The sequence below is a fragment of the Entelurus aequoreus genome, linkage group LG02, assembly GCF_033978785.1.
Source record: "Entelurus aequoreus isolate RoL-2023_Sb linkage group LG02, RoL_Eaeq_v1.1, whole genome shotgun sequence".
Classification (NCBI taxonomy): Eukaryota; Metazoa; Chordata; class Actinopteri; order Syngnathiformes; family Syngnathidae; genus Entelurus; species Entelurus aequoreus.
In genome coordinates this window covers 65779011-65801112 of record NC_084732.1, presented here as the reverse complement: position 1 = coordinate 65801112, position 22102 = coordinate 65779011, and the positions used below count along the sequence as shown (strand labels likewise).

The window sequence follows — 22102 nt, the reverse complement described above, 5'->3', positions numbered from 1 at the left end:
ACATGTGTTTGGGGTCATTGTCCTGTTGGAACACCCAACTGCGCCCAAGACCCAACCTCCGGGCTGATGATTTTAGGTTGTCCTGAAGAATTTGGAGGTAATCCTCCTTTTTCATTGTCCCACTTACTCTCTGTAAAGCACCAGTTCCATTGGCAGCAAAACATGCCCATAGCATAATACTACCACCACCATGCTTGATGGTAGGATGGCGTTCCTGGGATTAAAGGCCTCACCTTTTCTCCTCCAAACATATTGCTGGGTATTGTGGCCAAACAGCTAATTTTTTGTTTCATCTGACCACAGAACTTTCCTCCAGAAGGTCTTATCTTTGTCCATGTGATGTCGGTTGAAACAAAAATTTAGCTGTTCGGCCAAGATACCCAGCAATATGTTTGGAGAAAAAAAGATGGGGCCTTTAATCCCAGGAACACCATTCCTACCGTCAAGCATGGTGATTATTAGTATTATGCTATGGGCCTGTTTTGCTGCCAATGGAACTGGTGCTTTAAATGGGACAATAAAAAAGGAGGATTACGTGTGGACAATGCTGAAGAAACAAGTCCATGTCAGAAAACCAACAAATTTAGCTGAACTGCACCAATTTTGTCAAGAGGAATGGTCCAAAATTCAACCAGAAGCTTGTGGATGGCTACCAAAAGCGCCCTATTCCAGTGAAACTTGCCAAGGGACATGTGACCAAATATTAACATTGCTGTATGTATACTTTTGACCCAGCAAATTTGGTCACATTTTCAGTAGACCCATAATAAATTAATAAAAGAACCAAACTTCATGAACATTTTTTTGTGACAAACAAGAATGTGCTCCAATCACTCTATCACAAAAAAATAAGAATTGTAGAAATTATTGGAATCTCAAGACAGCCATGACATTATGTTCTTTACAAGTGTATGTAAACTTTTGACCACGACTGCATATATATACTGTATATCACCTCAAAAACAGAAATTTTACACGACATGCGCACAAACACATATTAACAGACACGCATAGGACAGCAGTCAATAAAGGTGGCGTGTTGCGTGCAGGATTTCACAGAGCACCATTGCTTCCCTTCTGTTTACTAGGTATCTTCTAACAGACATTTCCCCACCATGTTTGATCGAAGTAATTATGGTAACAGCTGATCATCGCAATCAAACTGTAATTAACAACACTATAATTGCCCAGCCCTACCGCCAACTTAAGTTTATCAGTCTGGTAAAGCTAGAAAGAGATTGGAACATTCAAAGTTATTGGGATACCCTCAGGGTTTCCCCTTAATTAACTGGACAAATGCTGATAAAAATCTACAAATCAATTTTTCAAAATAGCACTATTAACAAAACGCATTTTATTTTTACACTTTTTTTTCCAAATTCCATTGTATGTTATACTCTTCTGAAACCACCAGATTGTCAAGATACCTGTGGTGGTGCACCACAGGTATCTTGACAATTCAGGGGAAACGCTGATCTGTCAATGTACCGTCCATAAACCTGTGGCATTTTTTTAAACATCACATCATCATCATCACAAAAAGATATTTTCTTTTTTGAGAAAAGAGTTTGGTTGCATTTTGTTAATAGTGCTATTTTGAAAAATTGATTTGTAGTTTTTATCAGCATTTGTCCAGTACTTACTTTTAAATGGACAAAAGCTGAATCCAGTTATTATTGTAACAGCTTAATGAGCAGCACTGTTACAGTATATAGTAGTATAAATCTTTCTGAATGAAGTAATCATCATTATTGTTCATACATGCATAAAAATATCTCTTTAGAGCCAATGAATATGCTTCATAATCCGATTTGTCGACTAATCTTTAAGATAGTTGATGACTATCAAAATAGTCGTTAGTTGCAGCACTACTAACTAGCAAAAAAAAACTTTGTCAGCAGACCAGACAATAGCTGTTTCAACCCTCTGTGCATCTGCTCAGCACAGACGTCATCACCTGTACATAGTAACTAGTTTAAGCCTCTAACAAAACAACGAGCCAGTCACCATGGATTTCATTTAAACAATTACAGATACAAAAGGCATAATAAATATATCCACGTTTCATTTGCTCGGTGCTTTTAGGGGACGCGCTGTAAAGAAATTTAACAATATATGATGAACAATAATATGATGAAAAATACTTTGATTGGTGGTTCCAATTGTGTTATGCTAAAATGGCTTCTGTGAAAATGTTTAATTTCAGAACATAAATGAAAGCATATGTTAGTTATAACCAATACCATATATCATCATTCCATTATCAAATGAGTTTAATGCTACAATTTAAGAGAAGGATCAAAACAGTTTTTTTTTAAATGGTTTATTGTGGACCCAACAAAGTTTCCAGGGACCCACTGGGGACTCAATACATTGAAAACCTAAAAACACCACTAAAGACATAATGCTTAATGTTGTTCAGATTTTTATTTTTTTTAAGTTAACACCTCTAAAGGCCTTAGTGGCCACATGCGTGGACAGCACTTTTTAGCTCTTATTTCCAAAATTGTGTACACTACTGAATTGGGGTCTTATCCTGACATATGGACACTTATACTGCTATCTGGTGGTTTCAGAAGAGTATAACATACAATGGAATTTGGAAAAAAAAAAGTGTAAAAATAAAATGTTGCATGTCACTACACATGAAGTACACTTTTGTGTACTTATGGACTAAGTACATCATATAAAAAGATGATTTTTAGTTTTTATTCTAATTCGGGTCCAAAAAGCCCAAATAGCAAAGAGAAATTAAAAAAAAAGCATGTAAACAAACAGCTTGGGCCTTAAGGCATCAATCTCAATGGTGTATTACATAATGGCTACATTTTCTTCCAATAAAAATGGAAGTATTTGTAATAACTTTTACGATATATAACACGTTAGTACAGAATACCTCAAAGTGTATTGCATATTTTGCTAACTTTATTTATTTATATAGCACTTTTCATGCACAGGCAAATGGCAAACACAAAGTGCTGTACAAAACTGAACCTTCAATTTATTACACAATAGGTTAAAAAATGTTATTACAAAATGTATTACATTTACTACATAATATCGTGTTACCAGTCATTTTTCAGTTGCATTTCAGGTGTTTTTTGGTTTTGGATAATTTCTGTCTTTCGAGCATCTGAGAAATGCTGCAGGTTTTCCCTCCGTCAGCCACTAAAGAACAGAGATTTAAACAAACAGTCTTAAATTGTTAGCACAGCACTGTCTCGTCTTTAAAATGCATAACCTCTGTCGTTTCTTGCTCTCTGCCCTTTCCTTTCCTAAATAATTAGCAGCTAACAAATAAAAACGTGTTTCATCATTTTGCTAATATTTGCTTTTGTGTTTAGTCACCAGCGAAAAACGCAATGGCAGGCGATGTGTGCAGCCACGTGAAGGTGGTCGTTCGGGTGAGGCCAAACAACGACAGCGAGAGGTGTGAAAAATTTCGGAATGTTGTCCAAGTTGTCGATGACCACATGATCATATTTGATCCAAAAGAAGAGGACATATCATGTTTTGGGTCACAAAGAGTTCGGAGCAGAAACCTCAACAAAAGGGCGAACAAAGACCTTAAGTTTGTTTTTGATCGTGTCTTTGGCGAGACTTCTACTCAAGATGATATATTTGAGAATACCACTAAAGGAGTGCTGGATGGTGTCATGAACGGATTCAACTGTACAGGTAATATTGTTATTAATACACATTTTTTAAGCCAATAAACCAATTTTATCATCAGTTATAATGTCCAAACAACTTTGAACAGTTGTATTTTATTTTTTGGAGTATCTTTGAAATCACTGCTTTGTTTAGTTTGCCTCGTACTAATCTTTGAACGAATACACGTCTCAGACAATTGCATGTTTTTGGATGTCACGTAGGTGAACAATAGTTGGATGTCAAATCTGCTACTTTGCCTACAACATTCAACAGCAACATTATTTGTTATCAGAAGTATTAGACTTGATTGAAAGATGATTTTACTGTTTTGTGTTGTTTTTGTTTTTGTAGTTAGTTAAAGAAACTACTCTATCATTTTGGAAACTTTGTCCTACAGGTTTGGTTTTTCTCAAGCCATTCTAAAATTAGATTTGTTTGTCTGTCACACCAAATTAAGCTATGAGTACTTTTTTATAAAACAAGGAAATCAGTCGTCGTATGGCAAATTGAGGTTATAGTCATCATTTAGTTGGAAGCAAGGCAAGCTTATTTATAGAGCACAATTCGTACACAAGGCAATTCAAAGTGCTTTACAGAAAAAGAAGGCTAAATTAAAAATAGAAAAATCACATTTCGTATTAAAATCAGAAAAACAACCATAATTAAAGTTAAATCAATCAAATACTGTAGATCAAATACTTTCAGTTGCCATATGCCCAATTGAATACAAGTGTTTTCAGACTGGATTTGAACATTATCCAGTCAGTCAGACCTGTCATGGCAGGTCTGACAATATTCTTGGTCCCTTAGTTAAGTATTCTCTTCCTTAGTTTACTGTTGTTTCCTTTTCAGTGCTCTTATTTTCTGTTCCACTTCCTGCCTGGCTCCATAGATTGGTAACCTGAGCACACCTGTTTGTGGTTGCCATACAGGCTTCTTTATACTATAGTGTTGTGAACTGACAATTGTTACTGACTGTTTGTGTTGCTTTGCTAGCTATTCCTTTTTCTTTTTTTTTTATTTGCTGGGGCTTATAATTGCACTTCCTTTTGCTACTTATGAGTAATAAAAGATTCTTTCTTACCTGCACGTTGCCTGATGACTCTTGTATTTTGAAGTCACAACTACTGAAGCGATGCATTAACATGACATTAATAGAATTTACAGTAATTCGACACTTAATTTTTGTTATTCAAAATATGCTTAAAAAACATTTAAAACTGCAATGTTGTGATGTAGCAAGGGACGACTATACTTTTTCCATGTTAAGAATAATGGCATACTCACAATATCATTATTGTGGCCTCCACTCTGCATGATCTACACTTTTCCCTTTTGTTTTAGTTTTTGCTTATGGAGCCACTGGATCAGGAAAAACACATACCATGCTAGGTACACAAACAGAACGAGGGGTTATGTACCGTACGATGAAAGAGCTTTTCAAGCGCATGGATGATGTCAAAGAGGAGAAGGAGTTTGCTGTTGCAGTCTCATATCTTGAGGTGAACATTTTAATCGTTTTGCAAAAACCTGCTGTATATACAGTTGTTGTAATGATATTTGGTGGCAGCATGCACCAAAATGTGCATTTGTTTAAATTCCTCAATGAGTGGGCAAGTAATTGGAAATTAAATGAATGTACAGTGTTCCCTTGGTTATTGTTTAGTTCCAGTCTAGTCTGCTGGAAATGCTGCCCAATATTCAAGCCATACATCATCTATTGCAATCTTTACATAAGTGTTGTTGTGTTTTACTGCAGGTTTATAATGAACAAATCAGGGACCTGTTGGCTAATGCAGGTCCTCTTGCAGTAAGAGAGGACTGTGTCAAAGGTGTGGTGATTCAGGGCCTCACGCTGCACCAGGTTAGTCGCCACACTGTCACCTCAGAATTCATATATTTTATATAAATAACAATTTAATCTGTAAACTGGCAAAATATTCTCTATATGTTAGACAGGCTAAATGGATTATGTATTTTCCCTTGAAATAGCCAAAGTCTGCAGAGCACATCCTCGAGGCGTTGGATTCTGGCAATCAAAACAGGACACAACACCCTACTGATATGAATGCCACATCTTCCCGGTCCCATGCTGTGTTCCAGGTATTTCACTTCAGTCCCATTTGAACAAACTAAATGCTAATTTTCATTATAATATTTCAAAAAGTCAAATATAATCTATTAGGGCTGCAATGATTTATCGATTAATTTGCTTCAAATAAAGTTTAGACTTATATTATTTTTGAGTGTAAGGCCATGTCCACATATCTGGGGTTAAAACGATCTCCATCCACACAAGTAGTTTTAAAACTCTTTGTTTACACGCAAACACATGCAGCTGCTGTCATGCACATTTTGTCCAATCAGAAGCCTGGAAAAGCAGCAAAAGCCTAATTGGTGGCATTAAACCTTTTGTTGCTATGTTTACTTTGGTATACTAAACATACAATTAAATGTACATTATTTTTAAAACCAGCCTGCACTCACACAGAGCCCGGAAAACATTATGAATCTTTTTTAAAGTGCCTAAAGCACACATAGGCACCTGTGCGGCTTAAACCCAACACTCGCGGAATTATAACACATTTAATTAACAGTAAGGTGATATATTACAAGTGCAGTGAAGTGTACATTATTTCTAAAATCAGCGCACAGTAACAAGGAGCCAAAGAAACCTCTTAAATGTTTAAGTGCCTGAAGGGCAAAACCTGCAAAACTCTTGTGGAATTATAACACATTTAATCAGCAATATAGTGATACATGTGCAATGAAGTGTATATTGTCTTTAACATTAATACACGCTAACAAGGAGGAATGTTATATCACGGTTTTTTGTTTGTTTGGGGGTTTATTTTTGTCACGTGCGCACGTTCGTGAATAACTTCATGATCTGTTATTAAAAACATTAGATAATGTTGCACCTTTCTTATGACACAAAGCAAAAAGTCATGCTTGTCAAAGTTATGCCATCAGCTGTAGGTCCGACAGCCATAGTATCCAAAACAGCTGTCACTGGAGTTGGCGAGTGTCGCAGCATCTTTCAAAGCTAATTTTGTTACATATTTTCAATAATGTAGAGTGAAAATAACAGCATGTTTACGTTCAAACATACAGTAAGTCATCTTAGTGTGTTTTTTAAGCCCCCAAGGCAGTGTTGTGTACTATATATTGAGCTTTAAAAATGAATGCACAACTGTGACGTCTTGAGATGAGTAAAAGTCTCTGTTTATGTTGTGTACACGCATATGCTTAAGAGTTTGCGAAAGTGTGTCAGGTTCAAACACTGATGACATCTATTAATCAGACAAGAAGCAAGGAATCATGCAGAGACAGGGTTCAATTTAGCTCATGAGGAGAACACATGGAGCTGCACACTTAGTCACAGTCTCGCCCTACGCTCTAAGGTTCAGCTCCCGTGTCCCTCTTTTTATTCAGAGTTCCATAGTCAACATCACTGAGGCCGCCTCTAAAAGGAGTGGTCACATATATTATGCAAAGCAGGTCCAAGACGCACAGTACGTGACGGAATGTGCTGGGGGCCTTGTGATTTCGCCTTGTCCCCGCTTCGTCTGCGTGTTGTCATCTTATCGTTGTTGAGGTCCTAGAAGTCTCTGCTTCGTCTGCGTGCTGTCATCTTATCTTCGTTAAGGTCCTTGAAGTCCTTGGCTGTTAGCGGGCTAAAACAAAGATAACATCTGTGGTTGAGGCCACCCCTCAGACAAGAAGTTTTGTCCTTGCATAGATTAGAAAAGTCTATCTTGAGCACAATAGCTAATAACTAAAGCAACGGACTTTAAGCATACTAAAGTTAGTGTGATAATGTATACATAATTATTCTAACAAAGTGTGTATTTTGAAGGACAAAAGGATAAGAAGCCTAAACACAGAGATAAGTATGCGTTTATAAAGTATCCGTGTTCATGTACAAATGGCCTAACTAACCAAATCCAGACCACATGCAGTTCCCAGAACTTTAAAAAGGTAAACATAGTTTTCGCATAGCCATTGTAACAGAGCGCACCTGAGAGTGGTAGTGTGTGGGTGTCATGCTCTGTGTGGCGGCAAACAGTGAAGACGTTTATTTTTTATCTTTTTAATATTCAATAATGTTAAAAGTGCAGTCTCAATGTTGATGATGTGCCGAAAAATGAATGACTCAAAAAAGGATGTGTATTCTTTAGAATACACAGTAAGGCTATAAAGTGTGTTTTATCTGATTAGCCGATTAATCAAACAAACTAATCGAAAGATTACTCAATTACAGAAATAATCAACAGGTGCAGCCCTATAATCTAATAATATAGAAGTAATCTTTTAACTTTATTCTTAAATACCACACATTTATTTTTATAACTACAACAGAAGGATTGTTGGTGTCTTGATGACCTTATGAGTACTTTATTTTTCTCCAGATATATTTGCGACAGCAGGACAAAACGGCAAGTCTCAATCGCAACGTGTGTGTGGCAAAAATGAGCCTAATTGATCTGGCAGGCTCAGAAAGAGCTAGTGCCACCAACACCAAAGGGCAACGCTTTCGAGAGGGTGCAAACATCAACCGTTCACTCCTCGCACTGGGGAACGTTATCAACGCTCTTGCCGACCCTAAGGTGAGTCAGATTATTCTATGTTCATTAAATATGGATTAAGGTATTTCCAGAATGTTGGAAAAACCACATACCGGGTACATATATTTTATTATAGCTTGTATTGTTGATTGTACCACCTGTTTCCAATATGAACTATAAAGAACTACTACTTCAAGTCACATATTAAAAAAAGAAAAGTTGGTTTAAAACTCATCAGAGGAGTCAGATTAAAGGTGGAAAAAGAGATGTAACGATAAACCGCGGTTAAACAGTCCATGGTTAGTATTACCGTTTCAAATACAAATTTGCGTAAAACCGTGATTGATAACATGTTAACAAACTCACAGACCGATACTGACACTGCTCATTTACTGGAGAAGCAAGCTTGCGCTAGCTAGTTTAAATGCTAACATGAAAACAAAAGACATTTCCCCTTTTACCCATTAAAAAAAAACATTCCCCAATATAAAATTATATAATACATTACTGTTTGAGCAACTGAGATATTCAGTTGTGCACATTAATTCTAAAAGCTGTGCTCTCTTAGAGAGTTCAATCGATATTTGGAAGGATTATGACGACAGGAAATTAATCTGGTTGACGTCACATACACTACCGTTCAAAAGTTTGGGGTCACATTGAAATGTCCTTATTTTTTAAGGAAAAGCACTGTACTTTTCAATGACTTTAAAGAAATACACTGTACACATTGCTAATGTGGTAAATGACTGTTCTAGCTGCAAATGTCTGGTTTTTGGTGCAATATCTACATAGGTGTATAGAGGCCCATTTCCAGAAACTATCACTCCATTGTTCTAATGGTACAATGTGTTTGCTCATTGGCTCAGAAGGCTAATTGATGATTAGAAAACCCTTGTGCAATCATGTTCACACATCTGAAAACAGTTTAGCTCGTTACAGAAGCTACAAAACTGACCTTCCTTTGAGCAGATTGAGTTTCTGGAGCATCACAGTTGTGAGGTCAATTAAACGCTCAAAATGGCCAGAAAAAGAGAACTTTCATCTGAAACTCGACAGTCTATTCTTGTTCTTAGAAATGAAGGCTATTCCACAAAATTGTTTGGGTGACCCCAAACTTTTGAACGGTAGTGTAAACCGGACGTGACGCACCCAACACACGTTTTTTTTCACTTAAACTTTAAGAAGATAAAAATATTTAAACACACATAAGGATTATGGCCTAAGTAGCCAGAACATTATTTTTATATACCATATTACTGCCAATAAAGTATATTGTGTGGCTATGTATTTATTGTATTGTTGTGCTCGTAGCGTGAAAGCTAGACAACTTGAAGTATAGTTGACACACAAAAACGTGTGCGTCGTTTATTCATCAAAGCACAAGCAAGAATGAACCCTTTCATCACAAACACTCAAATATCGCGGGAACAACAAACCCCCACCTTTGTGAGAATCTACTGACGGCCACTTAAAGGGGCCGCGCCGAATTACTCGCTCTTAACTGCACACAAAGAACAACATTGTCATATACACAATAGAACAGTACGGTGAAAGATGATGACAAAGTCAAATAACAGGTGTGGTGAATTATGTCCTTAAATCAACCGCTACACACGTCCCCCCCAGAATTCGCCATCACAAAGGAAAACAAACTGTCAATGGACAGCGGACAAAAACAAACGCTGCTCCCCTCAAGGAAGCGGGAACATAAGACGGCGTAAGGCCGTGTTGAGAAGTGGGGATGGGGGCAAAACTCTTGGCAGCATCGAGGGGAGCAGCTCGCTGCTTACTGGCGGACCAAGGTTCCGTCGTGCTAGGAATAAAGTCACCTGGCACCCGCAGGGGCTGGCCATACACCAACTCTGCCGAGGAAGATTGCAAGTCTTCCTTGGGGGCAGTCCGAAGCCCCAGCATCACCCAAGGGAGCTTGTCTACCCAAGCGCTGTCCTTCAAGGACGCCCTAAGCGCTGCCTTCATGGACCTGTGAAATCGCTCACACATACCATTGGCCTGCGGGTGATACGCCGTCGTGTGGTGGAGTTTCACTCCCAAGCTCTCGGCCACAGCGGCCCACAGCTCAGAAGTGAACTGAGTGCCCCGGTCGGATGATATGTCCGATGGGGTACCGAAATGGGCAACCCACGTACCAATGAACGCGCGCGCCACCTCCGTGGAGGTGGCGGACGTCAGAGGTACTGCCTCTGGCCAGCGGGTGGTCCTGTCGACTATCGTGAGGAGGTATGTGCAGCCGCGTGAGGATGGGAGAGGCCACATTGACATGGTCAAAACGGTGCTCCGGAACCGTAAACGGTGCCAGTGGGGCCCGCGTGTGGCAGTGCACTTTTGAGCGCTGGAATGCCACACATGTGGAAGCCCAGTCCCTAACGTCTTTCTTCAGGCCACGCCAGACAAATTTAGCAGCAACCAGCCGCTGGGAAGGTTTCCTCCCAGGGTGGGAAAGGCCGTGGATGGAGTCGAACACACGCCGCCTCCAAATGGCGGGCACAAGGGGCCGTGGCCGACCGGTAGCGACGTCACAAAGGAGCGTAACCCCTGTGTCCTCAAATGGGACCTCAGACAACCGTAACCCTATGGCTGCAGCCTTCAGAGCTTGGATGTCCGGGTCATCGGCCTGGTCAACTGCCATTTGTGCAAAATCGAGCCCCACATGGACAGCGCTCGCGATGGCTCGGGAAAGGCAATCAGCAACGACATTGCTCTTACCAGCAAGGTGCTGGATGTCCGTCGTGAACTCTGAGACGTAGGAGAGGTGCCTCTGTTGCCGAGCCGACCACGGTTCAGCCGTCTTGGCCATCGCGAAAGTGAGGGGTTTGTGGTCCACAAAAGCTGTGAAAGGCCGGCCTTCAAGTAACAAACGGAAATGGCGTATGGCCAGATAGAGGCCAAGGAGCTCACGGTCAAATGTGCTATATTTCCGCTCGCATGGGCGCAACTGCCTGCTAAAGAAAGCCAAAGGTTGCCAAGTGCCACCCGCCCACTGCTCATGCACTGCACCTACAGCATAATCTGACGCGTCCGTGGTGATTGCAATAGGAGCATCGGGTAATGGGTGTGCCAGCAGGGTAGCGTTAGCGAGAGCAGACATGACCCCCAAAAAAGCAGTCTGCCGCGCGTCAGACCAGTCTACCATGTGCTTGGGAGCAGCTCCTTTAAGAGCATCATACAGCGGCCGCATGAGGTCAGCTGCCCGGGGGATGAAACGATGGTAAAAATTCACCATGCCAAGGAACTCCTGAAGAGCCTTAACCGTGAGTGGGCGGGGGAAGTTTGCGACGGCAGCAACCTTTCCTGGGAGGGGAACTGCCCCGCACTCCGTGACACGATGTCCGAGGAAGTCGATAACAGACAACCCGAACTGGCACTTAGCTGGGTTGACAATGAGCCTGTGTTGGCTAAGGCGCTGAAAAAGGGACCTGAGGTGGGTCACATGCTCGGCCTGAGAGGTGCTCGCGACCAGGATATCGTCCAAATAGACAAACAGAAACGGCAAATCACGTAAAACAGAGTCCATCAACCGCTGGAAAGTCTGTGCGGCACTCTTAAGGCCAAAAGGCATACGTAAAAATTCAAACAGTCCAAATGGGGTGATGACCGCTGTCTTCGGGATATCAGAGGGGTGGACCGGCACCTGATGATAGCCCCGGACGAGATCTACCTTATAAAACACCGTTTTCCCAGCAAGGTTGGCGGAAAAATCTTGTATGTGGGGGACCGGATAACGGTCCGGGGTAGTCGCGTCGTTGAGTCTGCGGTAATCACCGCATGGCCGCCAACCACCTCCGGGCTTCTCCACCATGTGGAGGCAATGTGGTGTTCCACACCATGCTTGGCGGTAGATGACAAGAACGTGGGCTGCGCCAGGGTGGGGAACTCAGCGAGGAGGCGCAGAAAAACGTCTGCGGTGGGTAGCATGCTGGAAAGCCTGATGGAGTTCGTCGCGCTGAGACTGCACTTGTACGAGCAGAAAGTAATCGCATCCACCAAACGCCTGTTTTTTACATTCACAAGGAGGCCGAAAGCACAGAGAAAATCTGCACCGATGAGCGGCACCGTCACTTTAGCAGTCACAAAGTTCCAACTGAAACGCTGTCCACCAAAACACAGTTCCACGTACCGTATTCCATAAGTGTGGATAGGGCTGCCATTGGCCGCTTCCATGGGGGGGCCAAGTGACTCAGACAGCATGTCCAACCTTGATGCTGGCAAGACGCTCTTCTGCGCACCGGTGTCACACAGGAACCGTCGTCCAGAGAGGGAGTCCTGGATGAAGAGCAGCCTGCCAGTACTGCCGACGCTCATGGCCACTGCTGAGCGCCGGCCCCGGCGTTTCCCGGCGGCGGTCCTTGAAAACTGCACGGGGGACGGCACCGCCTAGCTTTGGTCCCGAACTTTGCGTGGAAAAAACATAGTCCAGAATCCGGTTGTCGCCTGGGGGGGCGCAGCAGCAGCAGCGAGAGTGGAAGAATCTGCCATGGGTCTTTCTGTCTCAGCCGGAAGGAATGCAGCCACATAGGTCGGTTGGGAAGCTAAAAAAAACTTATCAGCTTCAGCAGCTAGTTCGCAGCAGTCCAAAATGGTGGTGTTGGCTAAAGCAGCCCGCACCTGAGAAGGCAGGAGTCTCAGGAAATACTGCACGAAGAAGAATCCAGGTCTGTGCTCACCTAAGAGGCCTGGCATGTTGTTCATTAGTTCAGAGGGCTTGCAATCGGCAAGCCCCTGCAACGAAAAAAGGCAGTTAGCTCGCTCCGCGTCGGAAAGTTGAAATGTCTGTAAGAGGTGAGCCTTCAACGTGAGGTACTTGTTCCTCTCCGGTGGGTGCGTAAGGGCGTTAACCACTCTGGTCGCCGTCGCGCTCCCGAGGGAGGACACGACATAATAAAACTTAGTGTCGTCCTCGGTGATACCACGCAGGGCAAACTGTGCCTCGGCCTGGGCAAACCATGCGGTCGCGGAAGTTTCCCAGAACTCGGGCAGCTTTAGAGAAACCGCATTCACCGTCATGGTCTATAAAAATCACTGAATCCGTACAGTGAAGCGTCGGGGTCACCAGTGTTGTGCTCGTAGCGTGAAAGCTAGACAACTTGAAGTATAGTTGACACACAAAAACGTGTGCGTCGTTTATTCATCAAAGCACAAGCAAGAATGAACGCTTTCATCACAAACACTCAAATATCGCGGGAACAACAAACCCCCACCTTTGTGAGAATCTACTGACGGCCACTTAAAGGGGCCGCACCAAATTACTCGCTCTTAACTGCACACAAAGAACAACATTGTCATGTACACAATAGAACAGTACGGTGAAAGATGATGACAAAGTCAAATAACAGGTGTGGTGAATTAAGACCTTAAATCAACCGCTACAGTATTCATTTTATTATTATTAAATTAAACTAAAGTGTGTATGAGTACTTTCTGAGCACACTAGTAGCAATAACGTAAAAATGATAGCCATGATAATTTTGATGACAATAACAGTTATATCACATTTTCATATCGTTACGTCCCTAGTGGGAAATAATTATATTTTTGCATACATTGTTTTAATGTGTTTCCCACACATTCCTTTGTGTGGCCCACCACTAATGAATTTGGACCGCCACAAATACATCCGTTTCCTAATACAGAATAAGAAGACGTAGTAGGATAGACCTGTATTGCTAACTTAGCAACTTTGTCATGTAGAGATGGGAATTGATACTGCACAGGGGAACATGGGAGTTTACTTTTCAGACCGTCCCACTCAATAGCACCAGAACAAATACACTTACAGGAGTACTCCAAAGTTCTTATTTGATACATTCACATGCCACAACATTATCGTGAGAACTTTGAAAATGTATTTACATTACCGTTACATCCTCCGTAAGCAACCAAAACAATTGTCTGAGTCTGAGTTCTTCAAAGTAAATATGGAGAAACTCATCGCTTCCTAACAATTTTATTTATAGAATGGATGAATGGGGGTTGGGGAAAGTCCACATTCTCCTCATTTGTTTCATTTTCATCATGTTTTCACCCGCCTATGTTGCTTTTGTTGACTGTCCGTCCGTCTGTCAGAAGGATTACGCAAAAACTACTTGACCCTGAAAAAAATTATTTTGGTGAAAAGCTGCTTTGACCCAACCATGAACCCATTACATGTCAGTCTACATATGGAGCAAAGGGCAGACCAGGACTTTTTAGCAAGGCACAGTGTTCTTTTCGCGTCATCATGGATTCCTGGTCAAATAATATGCTCTGATATGCTGTATTGATGCTTTTAACAATATGTTACCGATACACAGTGGTATTGTGTAACTGTTCTACGAGAGAGTTTTGTGCAGAATTTTCCCATTTCATGTAGCTAAATGAGATAAGAAAAAAACTTACTATCGTAAGAGTGAGTTTGAGACCACCACATGCAATTACGGCAATCATTTCAGTACTTGTGTATTGCATGTAATTAGATTATGTGTACCAATACCCTGTTTCTAGTGAGTGTGTGTATTGTTTAAGTATACATATACTGTATTTTTTAATTTACTGATAAACTCCCAATTTCAAATTGCATAATGCCTAAAAATTACAGTTTAATGCTATGTGATTACTACACAATAATAGGCATTTCTTACATTCTTTGTGACAGTAAACTGCATAGTATTTAGACGAGGGTTGTCACAATACCAGAATTTCAGCAATCGATCCCAATACCTATGAATGTTTACGATTCTCTAAGCTTATTCGATACCACGATTTAAAAAAAGTAATCTAATGTACTTTTAAACTTACTTTATTGAAAACTGTTTCAAAGTGTCAAGTATTTTGAATTACTGTGCTTTAACATATTTCTGCAAATAATTAAAATCGCAGTAGCAGCTGCAAAGAGGCTACTATATATTCAAAAAGGAACAGAAGTGGGCAATAGCCTCCCAGTATATCAAAACAAACAATATTGTGCTAATAGGTATGGTCATAAATGACAACAATAGTCAACTATTTAGTTTCTTTTATTATTTTTCAATAATGTGGAGTCTTAAAGTATGTAAAGTATGAGCAAGGGCGAGCCCGAAGCCCGAAATCCGCATTTCTGACAGACGTTCATAAATAAATGGGGAAACACTGGCTCGTTTTTTTAAAGACAGCAGGCGTTCTTCTTCGATGCTGGCCTAGTGCTCAGGTGCCAAGATTAGATGTGCCTTGCAGAAGAAACCGTGACGATACTGAAAAAAAGCATGTATCATTACTTTTGACAACCCTAATTTATTTGTTTATTTTTACACGCTATGGGCATTACAGATTTTAAAGTTTAGTAGGGCTAAGTGATCTGTTCACCCTGTAAAACCCTCCACAAACCCCTACTCATTTCCTATCCCATCCCAATAGTTACAGGTGAATTAAGTGGTTATATCAATCAATCAATCAAACTTTATTTCTAAAACACTTTTCATACATAAAAGAAATACAACACAAAGTGCTTTACAGACTTAAAAAATACCCCAATAATCCACATCCCACATCATCAGTTGCACACACATGCACAAATGAATGCATGGCTGAGTACAGAGGAGCCAGTTGAATAAACACTATCACAGGAGCCATCTGCACCAGGACATCACCAGACCACGGCCACCAGGACACTGACACAAAGCGCCCCCACAGCCATGGCCGATAACCCTTAATGCAGAGGGCTCCCTCTTAGGAACGCTATAATTAAAAATAATAAAACATGTAAAATTAGTAAGCACCATGTGTAGGAATGAAGAATAAAATACAAGTAAAACATATTATGAAGATAGGGGCTGTCAAACGATTAAAATATTTGATCACATTTTGTTTATAGTTAACTCAAAATTAATCGTGATAATCGCAGATATGTTTAATTTTTCACCCTAGGCAGATCATTTTCAGGGAATGGGGGCTATCCCAGCTGTATAATATGTGATATTTCTACCTGAATTTATGCTTCTGATATTGTGTACATTACATGTTGTACAAGTTAATGGTCTTCATATTGCTGGATGACAATGTTTTAACCTTCTCTATTAATTAATAAAATGTAATATTGAGCCTGCGAATCATTTTGTAATTGAGGACTCGACCAGAACGTGTTATAAAATAATTTACACAATATTTCAGCCAGCCAGAAAACCCCCACCCCACCCGCCTTCATATTCCTCAACTGATGTACTAGCATTTCTTTAAGTGCAAATATCACATAATAATATTACAAAACATCTCTGACAAAGCATGATCGTAATGTAAGACATTTTTATTTTGTTAATATCACGGTTTCCCCTAAATTGCCAAAATACCTTTGATGGTGGGGGTGTGGTTAGGGGCTTGGTCGATATGACTCATTGCAAGATTTGCTCTGATGCATATATTCTTTAAAAATGCAAAAAAAAAAGGTGAATATACATTTAAAACAAATCTGTTATTTAGTATTAACATATACATTTATCTTACATAATATCGTTTTGTTCTATTTTGAAATTGTTGTTGCTTATTGTACAATGTACTTTGTTGAGAATTTTTTTTTTTGGAGATTTCTTTAAAAAAAATTAGTCACTCTTTCTTTAATAAAAAGGACTGGCTACACGTCCAGCATTTATTTTTGGTGTTATTGGCAACTGTATTTGTGTTTAAAGGCCTACTGAAATGATTTTTTTTTTATTTAAACGGGAATAGCAGATCCATTCTATGTGTCATACTTGATCATTTCGCAATATTGCCATATTTTTGCTGAAAGGATTTAGTAGAGAAAATCGACGATAAAGTTCGCAACTTTTGCTCGCTGATAAAAAAAGCCTTGCCTGTACCGGAAGTAGCGTGACGTCACAGGAGCTAGTATTCCTCACAATTCCCCATTGTTTACAATGGAGCGAGAGAGATTCGGACCGAGAAAGTGACGATTACCCCATTAATTTGAGCGAGGATAAAAGATTCGTAGATGAGGAACGTTACAGTGAAGGACTTGAGAGGACATTTAAAGTGACTTTTATCTCCAAGACAATACATCGGTGACACACTTAGCTACTGAGCTAACGTGCTAGCATCGTTCTCAAATGAAGATAGAAACAAAATAAATAAACCCCTGACTGGAAGGATAGACAGAAGACCAACAATAATATTAAACCATGTACATGTAACTACACGGTTAAAAATTCTCAGCCTGGTAAGGCTTAACTATGCTGTTGCTAACGACGCTAAGGTTAATTTAGCAACTTAGCAACCGGACCTCACAGAACTATGTACTCTCTCCTTTTTCTATTGTGGATCACGGATTTGTATTTTAAACCACCTCGGATACTATATCCTCTTGAAAATGAGAGTCGAGCCCGCGAAATGGACATTTAAAGTGACTTTTATCTCCAAGACAATACATCGGTGACACACTTAGCTACTGAGCTAACGTGCTAGCGTCGTTCTCAAATGAAGATAGAAACAAAATAAATAAACCCCTGACTGGAAGGATAGACAGAAGACCAACAATAATATTAAACCATGTACATGTAACTACACGGTTAAAAATTCTCAGCCTGGTAAGGCTTAACTATGCTGTTGCTAACGACGCTAAGGCTAATTTAGCAACTTAGCAACCGGACCTCACAGAACTATGATAAAACATTAGCGCTCCACGTACGCCAGCCAGCCCTCATCTTCCCATCAACAGCCGTACTCACCTGCATTCCAGCGATCAACGGCGCGACGAAGGACTTCATCCGTGGGTTTGGCGGCAAGCATCGGCTAGGCGTCAGGGTAAGTAGTCCTTGTTGTGTTGCTGTAAGTATTGTAATGCCCCGCAGTGGAGAAGGAGTCACACAGACGAGGATGCGCTGCTCAATCGCTTTATTAACAAGCGGTAACTGGTTGTAGTTCAAAAAGTAACGCACACACATACACAAGCTGCTGTTAGCCAAAACTCACGCTCACACACACTCAAGTTCTCCGCCAACTCACTCGCGCATGCGCGTTCCCCAAATCCTTAAAGACACAGTACACTAATGCAAATATCACAGATATTACAGTATTGTACTTAGCCGCTAAGACACCGATCGATCCCAACTACAACGTTCTTCTTTGCAGTCTCCATTGTTCATTAAACAAATTGCAAAAGATTCACCAACACAGATGTCCAGAATACTGTGGAATTTTGTCGAAAAAAATAAGAGGCTTTTCTATCGGGTCCGATGGGGTCCAACCACTTCCGTTGCTTTTGTGACGTCACGCGCATAAATCATATCCAAAGGAGTTTTTCAACCGGAAGTGTGGCGGGAATTTTAAAATTGCACTTTATAAGTTAACCCGGCCGTATTGGCATGTGTTGCAATGTTAAGATTTCATCATTGATATATAAACTATCAGACTGCGTGGTTGGTAGTAGTGGGTTTCAGTAGGCCTTTAAAGACTCTGTTTTGATACTGTCGTGCCATGTCCGTGACGAAAAGCAGTGTTGGCGCTAGGAATTTTCAAAATGAGGTCCCAAGTTCCCCATCAAGTCATAAAAATGGGGTCCCACAGTAAATTTTTTGGGTCCCACTTTTTGTAACTGTTTTGAAAACAAATGATAAATGTATGCATTATTCTGTTATATCTCACATTCTATATTGTGTTTTGGAAAAAGGTTGTCATAAACGTTACTTAATTCATTAAATAAATAATACAATAGATAACAATGTTTTATGCATACGTAAATTTATTCAGTTATAAACATTCATTCACTTTCTTCTTTCCTTCATGGATTCAAACTTTACCGCTGCTGGTAGTTTTTTCTATATTTTTATTTAATAAGTTGTAGGTGTATAATTTCATGAATTCGGTCATGAAATTATGATAATCGTGTGCCAGGGCCTACATACATTATTTATTTAACGCTTAAATCTCTAGAGTGTACATCAACTTCTGATCCATCCGTCAATTCTATGTTTGTTTGTTTTTTTATGTTGTTTTTTTGTTTGTTTGTTTTCTGCCCTTTTTGTCAAAGAAAACTGTTTTTTTATGGCAAACACACAAAATATGTTTTTGTGTATTTTAATAGTATTTTTAGAATGTGCCGTGGGCCTTTAAAACATTAGCTGCGGGACGCAAATGGCCTCCGGGCCACACTTTTGACACACCTGCTATAGATAATAAAACATTTAATCTGATAAATCTATCGATAAAAAGAAGAGCTTGGCGACGCATGCGCATTCATCATAGCGCAGAGTCAGCATCTCTGCTTCAGTAAACAATGACAGTGATGACGTCACTGTCAGCGGTGCGAGCGACACTTGCTAACTTGTCAGCCACTTCTCCAAGAGACTCCTTTTAAACACTCCTCGCACATTAACACTTCAAAAGGCACATATTTTCCCCGTTTGTTGACCTGCAAAGTATGTTTTTGGGGTGGTGAAGTCTGGTCGGGTCCTGGTTAGCTTGAAGCTAACAGCTAACCTGTCTCCATCCTCGAACGATGTCGATCCAGCGGGAGATAAAAGTGAAGTTTCCATGGACTCACAAAGACTAAAACAACTCATTTACTAGAGACATGGCACAGGATGAAGTTAAAAAGCTTGACTTTACACTCACCTTAGTGTTTACCATAAAGTCTTTCTTTTGACAGCCCCTCGCAGTAAAGTTTGAGTGCAAACTGCCACAGTATTTGTGATTGATAAACCTTTCGGCGAATCAAAATTTAAGAAATTGTACCGGAAAGTTCATTACTTTGAAGACGACCAATAAAAACGCGGAGAAGGCAGGGTCGGTAAAAAAAATTTTAAAAATCCGCGTCCTGGGGACACACGGACTTAGGTAAATGCGTGTCCTTTCTGATTTCAATGCGTAAAAAGACACAAAAAGTGTGTTAACGCCAACAGTGGTTGTTTATAAACTCAGGAAATAAATCCCTGGGCACAGGAGAGCTTTAAGGGAAAAAATCAAAGGATTTAAATCATCTCTTATGTTTAGTTATTTAGCACATTGGACTTTATTTTGCTCAAGATATTGTATGAAATAAAGTTAAATAAGGATATAAGTTACATATCTTATTGATATTGTTTCACAGCAATACTGTCGGTTTGTCTGATTATATCAGTTACTTCTTTTACACTATTTGAACTTAGCTCAATATATAATAATACGCTGCAATGTAACACATAATAACAGTTTCACCTTTACGTTTTTGTGTGATTGTTGTCTTACTTTAAAACGTTTTTATGTCTGCCTGTCCTGAGCCTCCCAACACTCAAAACAATCGGGTATGAAAAGTGCAGACTTTTTTGTAAACTATATCCCGGTTCAGTCAGTATCAGTTTTTCTCTGTGCTAATTATGTTTTACCCAAAACGTCTTGACCAACTATAACTCTAATGCATTCAATAGCATATCAAGATACAGGCGATGGAATTCCTGCTGGGCATTGCTGCCTGACGCACCTCCTCCAGTGCCTTTTGACAGGTGTGCTGCGACACCTCACCGAACACGTCTGTGGGCATAAACGGGTCATCAGCTGGGGACCACCATTCATCAACGTTTCGCTCCTTTAACCCCAGAACGTCTCATGGTGGCGGAGCGATGGCAGGGATGTCTCCCTGCCACCCCCTGCTGATGTCCTAGGTGTTTTCCCCCCAACTCTTATGCTTCCTCCTTAGCCACAGCCAGAAGCTGGCTTTGTCCGCCTCCTCGGCCAGCTCTTTCATGGCTTTCCGATGCCCCGCTCCTGTGCATCCAATGTCTCGGAGTAGGCGGGCAGTTGAGGAACCCACGAAGCCCCTACACCCCACTTCCACAGGGCAGATGACGGCTTTCCAGCCAGCCTCCCTGCACTCTGCTGCCAGGTCAGAGTACTTGGCTCGCTTCCGCTCATAAGCAGCCTCCAACCCCCCCTCCCATGGGACAGTGAGCTCGACCAGAAGAACCGTCCTGCAAGCCTCTGACCAGAAGACCAGGTCTGGCAGTAGCGATGTTTCGACGATCTCCCTGGGGAACTGGAGCTGCTTCCCCAGGTCGACCCTCATGCTCCACTCATTTCCTGGTGAGAGGAGTCTCGCAGTAGCTCTCTGGTGGGAGTGTTTGGCACCATCCCCAGCCCTCGCGAATTGGATGAGATGTCCAGCCACACGACATGCAGGTCACCTCTCTCTCTCTTCGCCCTTTGGATCTGCTCCCATATTACTGCAGAGTGTTCCACACAGCCTGGGAAGCCTGGCACGCCTGCCTTCTGGCAGCTGGTGTCGATGTACCCGTTGCTTGTGAGGTAGCTGGTCAACCTTTTGGCCAGGATGGAGAAGAACATCTTCCCTTCGACATTTAGGAGGGCGATGCTCCTGAACTGGCTGATTGTACTGGAGTTCTGCTCCTTTGGGATGAAAACTGTGACCGCTCTTTGCCACTCTGAAGGGATGACTTGTTTTTTCCAGGCCACTCTCAGCAGGTTCCAGAGATGTCTCAGGACCCCTGGGCAGTACTTATACAGCTTGTATGGTATCCCATTGGGGCCTGGGGCTGAGGCAGCTCTTGCTTTCCGTACGACCTCTGCCACCTCGCTGAGTTTGGGGAGAGCAGCATTAAAGAGGAAGGCTGGGGGAGCTGGACGAGGAACATAACCAGGGGATCCCAGCGGAGTTGACTTTGCTGGGTCACTGTACTGTTCCTTGATGTGATTCTCCAGCTCAGATTTGGTAATATCCAGCTTTCCGCTTCTCTTGTCCTCTAGCAGCTGTCTCGCATGCTTGAAGGGATTTTTGAAAAAGTTACTCCTCTCTTTCTCCTTCCGCCTTCTGCGTTTGCGAATGCGCTCAGCCCTCCGTAGGCCGGCAAGATATTTTCTCACCTCATCCCACAGTGGCTTCAGACCCTCCTTCTCCTCCTTGCTTGCCTTCCTCCACTGTTTCCGGA

At 41.3% G+C, this 22102-nt stretch overlaps 1 protein-coding gene across 3 annotated transcripts in view; it reads left to right on the top strand.

Moving 5' to 3' along the window:
• kif18a (kinesin family member 18A) overlaps positions 1 to 22102 on the top strand; it is a 55346-nt gene that overhangs the window by 7503 nt on the left and 25741 nt on the right. For 2 of the 3 annotated variants that reach the window (XM_062030785.1, XM_062030776.1), the window contains exons 2-6: positions 3345 to 3678; positions 4999 to 5156; positions 5414 to 5518; positions 5647 to 5757; positions 8067 to 8264. In XM_062030785.1, coding sequence (XP_061886769.1) covers positions 3363 to 3678; positions 4999 to 5156; positions 5414 to 5518; positions 5647 to 5757; positions 8067 to 8264 — 888 coding nt within the window. In that variant the 5' untranslated portion in view covers positions 3345 to 3362. The remainder of the gene's footprint in view (positions 1 to 3344; positions 3679 to 4998; positions 5157 to 5413; positions 5519 to 5646; positions 5758 to 8066; positions 8265 to 22102) is intronic. The other variant, XM_062030794.1, reaches the window with a different exon arrangement.